Source organism: Raphanus sativus, unplaced genomic scaffold (genome assembly GCF_000801105.2).
Source record: "Raphanus sativus cultivar WK10039 unplaced genomic scaffold, ASM80110v3 Scaffold0813, whole genome shotgun sequence".
NCBI classification, from domain to species: Eukaryota; Viridiplantae; Streptophyta; class Magnoliopsida; order Brassicales; family Brassicaceae; genus Raphanus; species Raphanus sativus.
This window is the reverse complement of record NW_026616128.1, coordinates 23,485-29,937: the sequence shown is the minus strand read 5'-3', so window position 1 is coordinate 29,937 and position 6,453 is coordinate 23,485. Positions and strand designations below refer to the sequence as shown.

Sequence of the window (6,453 nt, the reverse complement as noted above, 5' to 3'; positions counted from 1 at the left end):
AGTACCATAAATAATGAACCGCATAATAAAACAAAAATAAGTTTAGATACAAATTGATAACTATTACTTGTTATGCTGATCTTTAGGAATTGTAGGTAGGATTTCACTAGCTTTTTCTAGATCACCTCGCATCACAAGAGTCTTGTACTCAATGAGGCTTAGCAGCAACGTGTATCCTATAAACACTGCATCCCCAAAAAATACAAGAGAACAGATATCAGAAACTAAGCCAATCTGAATAAACACACCAAAACTAGGCAGGCACTTACTTGAATTCTTTGTCTACAAGGAATACCCGACTTTGATTTGCAAGATAGCCCAACAAATACATTGGGCGGTCCAAATGATACATAGTGGTTACCTAGTATTAAGATGTTAGCAACTACCATCAGAGTGTGTTCATAACAACAGTCAAATTAAAGTAAGCAAGAGATATGCACCTCTCCTCCGACACAGTAGTTAAGCTTCGAGGAAGAGTTGTTGTAAATGAAACAGTCACCAACCCATATACCTGTCCTAACACGTTCATCGTTCTCATGGAGAACCTCAAAAGCATCCTCAATACCTTCTTCCTCGGTAGATCTTCCACTATCAAAATGTGAGGAGACTAGCTCGCGCTGTAAAATAGGAACACCATAGTAAGCACTTGGAACAGTCCAAGAACTGCATAAAGAAATTCTCAGATTAAGAGTCTATGTTTGACAGGATCCTCACGTTGTATTTCAAGATGTAGAATGACGTGTCACTAGCAATGGCTACTAAATCACCACTGTCAGCCCAATAAAGATTCTGCAAACATTACAGGCAACAATAATAAGAGTTGGAGAATAAATAAACGACGACAACCTCCAACTGAAGCTAATGACATCAACTTCCACTATATCAAATATGCCACTAAGTAAACTTCTCAGAACAAACAGAGCCAAGTTAACTTCGATACCTTTACAGTGACGTCAATACGTTGAATCAGCCTACATTCAGTCCAATCATAAAAGCAGATGAAATCATTTGAACACATAGCTAATAAGGTTCCTCCAAAGATCTTCTCAGCAGAGAAAGTAGGGCGGATACTCCTTTTTTCCTGTACACATCATTTGTGAGTGAGCTAGATCCGAAAAAGCTATCTCCATGACAAGTAACAATAATAACCATAGGAACATGCTCTAACGAAACTTCTAAGAACATATACCAAGGCGAATCCGAACCTGGAAATTTTTGCTAAATGTCTTGATCTTTGATGAGCTTTCTCTAACCGCACACTCCCCCTCAGACGACCAAACGAATTCCAGTCCAGAACCAAATGACCTATTTCTCCAAGCCAAAGCCGTGTAGATGATATACTCTCCGTCTCCACAAACTACGACAAACCTCCCATTCGGATTGTGCTTCAAGCTCTGAGAGTCAGAATACCCACACATGAGACACAGATAAGCCGAGAACAAATATATATTCTGAAGATGACACGGCTCAACAGTACCCAGCAATGCAAAAATCTTTTGCTTAGGTAAACTATATAATTCCCTAAAACATCACAAAACCATTGGACCAAATGCTGAATAATAACCACTCACTTGTGGATATAGATCACAAGTCCCCAGCTCTTTAACAGCCAAGGGCAACCTTTCACCATCAGTAACCTATGGCAGAGAAGAAAAAAACAGCATCAGCCAAACAAATAAACAACAAGGTAATCTGATGACACAGTGTAAGAGTTACAAGTACGGCCTATACCTCGTAGTCTGCACCAATACTTTTGATGTTCGCAGTCTGAATTTCATTATGCTTAGCCCATATGATTTTCCCAGTATTGTCCATGCTAGCGACGGGAATTTCTCGTCCAAGTTTAACCATGATGGTTCCTTCATCATATCCGATCACAACCCTATGAAGTGAAAACAACAAGGTTTACGGTTACTCAGGACAACTTAATGGAGTACTAAAAACAAGTCGTGCTCTCAATATCTAAGAATCCTAATCTTTACAAATTGTCAAAGTTAACAACCACAAGGGTGTCGATCAACTGAGATAGAACATTACTCCCGTATAACAATTCTGATAAGCATCGAGGTATTAATAAGAGGGAGGAAAAATTCAAAAACATACCGACGAGAACTTTTAATGTAACCAATGGCCCAAACTCTCTCGAGGCCATAATTTAATGTGTTCTCTAGCCTGCAAGAAAAAACATAGACATTAGGAAATTTGGATTACAAACGTAAGGACAATATAAGACACTGGTAATCAAGGAAAGGTGCACAAGAATGAAGCCAAACTGAAAATGACTTAGGTAGGGCACACAGGAAGCATCAAAATATTAAAATGTCTAACAAAGAAAAGAGTTCATATTATAATACCTGTACGTAGTTGCATGCCAGATGCGGACGGTGCCATCTTCGGACCCTGTGATTATAATTGGAAGCTCTGGATGGAAGCATACTGCCGATACATTGTGTGTGTGTCCGTCTAGTGTCTGGACACAACTTTTTGTTTGGTAGTCCCAGACCTGAGTCACCAAATTCAACTAGTAAATAACCTGAAAGCACATAAATGTCCAGTAGAAACGTCTCATCTAACAAAGCAGTGAACATGAAGCAGACCTTAGCAGTGTGATCATCAGAGCCAGTAATTAAGTAGGGCTTGTCACCACCGGTGAAATAATCTACACAGTTTACTCCTTTCTGATGGGCATCCAGTGTAAAATTTGGGTCGGGAGAACCAAGATTCCAGATCTGAAGATGAACAAGCACGTAAACATAGAATGAGCTAACACTTTTCATAGCCTTAATGCAGACTAAGCCATAATTAAAGTACAAGCAACGACCATTTCGCTACCTTTATGGTACGATCAAGTGATGCACTAGCAAAAGTGTTGGTGTCTTTTGGATTAAATGTGACTTGCATCACATAGTGCGAGTGTCCCTCGAATATCTGAGTACAAGCCCAACCCTTTTCCCAGTCCCAAAGCTTGATAAGCATATCATCAGAAGATGACAGCACATATGGTAAGGTTGGATGAACAGCCACACATCTAATGTAGTCTGAATGAGCCTCAAACACTTTAACCTTGTCCATGGTATTGTAATTGTATACGCGGATATACAAATCATCAGCTCCTGCCACAACCCATTGCTTTCGTGCTATAAACTTGGCTGACCGAACTGCAAAGTCATAATACAAGAAATCAGCATAAGTAACAAACTAGACAAGACTACATCGTACATACACAATAAGAAGAAATAAAACTAAAACATTATAGCTAAAGAAGCAGAAGAAAGAAAGGCGTATACCTGGTAAGTCGGTCACCTCGAAAGACTGTGCCATCACCTGAGGATTATCAAGCAAGATTCAAGTTAGAGTAAGTTCCAGACTGCAAAACCTCATCGAATACAGAAAGAAAAATAATCTCTCAGTTGCTCGTTTGAGTCATTCCTTATCACAAACTAGTTCGTTGAAAAATATGTGCATATGAAAACAGATAGAGAAATTAAATTATTTACCCACCTGTGTCTGGTAATTCCATATACACAAGGTTCCAGAATACAAACTTGCTAGAATCCTGCAAGATAATGTGATATAAGTCTCCAAAAAAAATGAAGGATACCAAGTGGTCGTGAAACTTGTCTTTCAATCAATAAAAAAAAGATGCATGAGAGCCAAATCAGAATCTTGAAAATTACCATGGTTCTGTAGGATGAAGATCCACAGATTTCACTCTCTCAGACCTTTGAGCAAATTTTTTCTGATCCAAAAAAAAAAATCGAAATATATCAAACAAGACTTAATGATGTAAAAGAAATCAGCAAATGGATTAAAGTAAAATCAATACCTTGATCTCGAGTCTGAGAGGCTGTTTCAACAAACAAACAAACAAACAAAAAGAGAAAGCAGTAGTCAGTACTAGTACTCAACTACAAATAAGATCACTAAACTAAAAGCACATTCATATGCATCCAATCCAGATCCTTAATTCCAATTCCACAAAACCAAAATGATCTAGAGAGACTACACTCGATTCCATGCCACATCGGGTGGGTGGGGCAGTAATGCAAGACGAAAGTTTTCAAAAAATGAAATCGAAGTGAAACATGCGATCTGAGACAACACGATCTCTCATTCACTCTAACTAACGCTAGAGGAAATCGAGATCGCATCGTACGTACACAGATTTCACTGCGAGAGATCTAAAGAGAGGAGAGATTTACAGTACTCACCATGTTTGCAGATTAACCTGCAGTAGAATGTCTAGCTGTGTGCCCTTCAGATCTCGTATTATCGCTTAAAATCTGTAAAATCGGAGATCGGAGAACGAACGATGTTGTTGTTACTTCTTGATCTTGTGTGATAACAAAAGAAAAAAAAATATTAAAATGGAAAAAATCCGATTTTTTGCTCGACAATTACGAACGACTAAGATATTTACGTAACTGCCATTACATGTTGGGCTCCTCAAAGGCCCATTATATTTATTAATCTTTTCGGGAAGAGCCCATTTTAATAGAAAGAGGCTAGGCGAATTTTGAATAAATGTTCTTAGATGGAAAATACCAAACCAAGTATTGTTGTAAACTTTGAAACTCGTAAATCCATTTCTCACATTACCTACTTGAAGTGCTCAAAGCCTCCTTATAAGCCCTTTTATTGATACACACTGTCAGCGAGCTTTCTTGGACTTGACTTTTAGGCGTGAAGACTGAGCCAATGTTTTAGATTTCTTAGCTTTCAAGGTGAAAGACTACGGTTTTCAAGAAAACCCTAATTATGGATTACTGGATACGAAAAGAAAGCATAAGCGAATCGATTGAAACAGCCTCCCAAGTTTAGAATCTTCTACAACAAATAACCAATATAATATACCTAAAACCTAAAGTAATCAATTAGATTATTATACCGTCCATAACGGACCGACCGCATAGCGCAGTGGATTAGCGCGTCTGACTTCGGATCAGAAGGTCGTGGGTTCGACTCCCACTGTGGTCGTCGTTTTTATTCTTTTTCATAAGTCTGCTTTGGGAACATTATTCTAAATGCAAACTTATGAGGAAATCTTCTTTAGCCTTTCTTTCTACATTACGAAAAGCCTAATTTTTGGAGGGTTTCAAAACTTAAACAAGACACAACTTTCTTTTTCAACACAACATAAACTTTCTTGGCTAAATTTTGGCTACTAAGTTTCAAAAAGGAAAAAAATTTATTGTGTTTACTACATTTTTCATTTTTCTTTTTCAACACAAATAACTATTATTGTATCAGATCATAGTATCAATGAAAACATACATTTTCTATTCAATATTATCAGTAAACATTATTTTCATAGTTTACTTACTAGACATGCTACTATAAACAATTTAACACTAACCTTATTTTCTAAGTGAATTTGGAAATTTTTCACTCGTAATGGAATGAAGTCATCGACATTATCACAGATTCTGCGGAAAATACCTCTGTGGCTGCTCAGATTACACTCCCAAGCTACCACAGTACCACATTCATGATCTATGGAAAGAAAGAAAAAATATATAAGGCATGGAAATAACATATTTCACAACAGATACTTCTTAAAATCATTGACAAAACGTTTGAAATTGTCACAACTTGCTCAGAAAATAGAGGATAAGAGATTTTAACACATGATTAACACTTGGTTTTTAGATCGATTTCAAGTTGTAAAAATCCAAGACAAAATAAAAATTAGATGCACTTATTAATACAATAAATGATTTTTATGAATAAAATTTTACATTTCTTCAAAAAAAAGAAGTATAAATTGTCCTCTATATATCATCTTATTTTGAATGTCAAAGTCCCAACACACTCGAATCCAATCTTAATAGTGGATCTACAAATACACAAATCATGTCAAATTGTACTCTACCATGTTTAGAGTTCATGTAATCAAAACTTAGAAATAAATAATCTGATATGATATTATGTATTCATCGATAATAATCGATTCTGACGTTAAAAAAAATATGATATTATGTAAGCTAAAAAGCTAAGTCTATCTAAACAAATATGAGTGACAAAGAGAAGCTTAAAGAGAGAGGAAGTATGTCGTAATCGACCCACTCTCACCGCTTATCCTCTCCAATCACTTCATTTCATCTTTACCATATAATTCTTCAAACTTTTTTGTTTCATATAAAGAGTATGGTCCACCCTTTCATATGGGTTCGTTCTCATTTATCAGCAACAAAAGGAAGAAAATCTTCTCTTTCCTTTATAATCAAGAAACTTGTGGAACAAAACTTGCAGAACCAAAATTTGCGATTGATCCAAGTATTTTTCACATTCAAAGAATCTATAATAATCATGATCGTAATTGTAACCAATTAATCAAAATCTAATAAAATAACTCCACAATAAGTATTTTAACTACTGTGTAATTAAATAAATTAGTGTGGGTTGTTTTTCCAACAAATCTTCCATATATCTTTTATAATATGAATTATATAT

The 6,453-nt window shown here is 36.2% G+C and overlaps 1 protein-coding gene and 1 non-coding gene across 2 annotated transcripts; one reads left to right on the top strand and one right to left on the bottom strand.

The window, feature by feature from the left end:
• Positions 1-148: 148 nt before the first annotated feature.
• LOC130503123 (coatomer subunit beta'-2-like) lies at positions 149-4,358 on the bottom strand. Its single transcript, XM_056997770.1, has 17 exons — positions 4,212-4,358; positions 3,827-3,847; positions 3,678-3,739; positions 3,502-3,556; positions 3,288-3,324; positions 2,833-3,158; positions 2,598-2,729; positions 2,355-2,503; positions 2,104-2,172; positions 1,732-1,882; positions 1,572-1,637; positions 1,206-1,394; positions 941-1,081; positions 715-789; positions 441-617; positions 270-361; positions 149-185 (listed from the first exon to the last, which is right to left on the bottom strand). The coding sequence occupies exons 1-17, from the start codon at positions 4,212-4,214 to the stop codon at positions 149-151; spliced, it is 1,782 nt and encodes a 593-aa protein (XP_056853750.1). The 5' UTR covers positions 4,215-4,358.
• A 545-nt stretch (positions 4,359-4,903) lies between these two features.
• On the top strand, positions 4,904-4,977 carry TRNAR-UCG (transfer RNA arginine (anticodon UCG)). Its single transcript has one exon. It is a non-coding gene; the product is annotated as a tRNA-Arg (tRNA).
• The last annotated feature ends 1,476 nt before the right edge of the window (positions 4,978-6,453 follow it).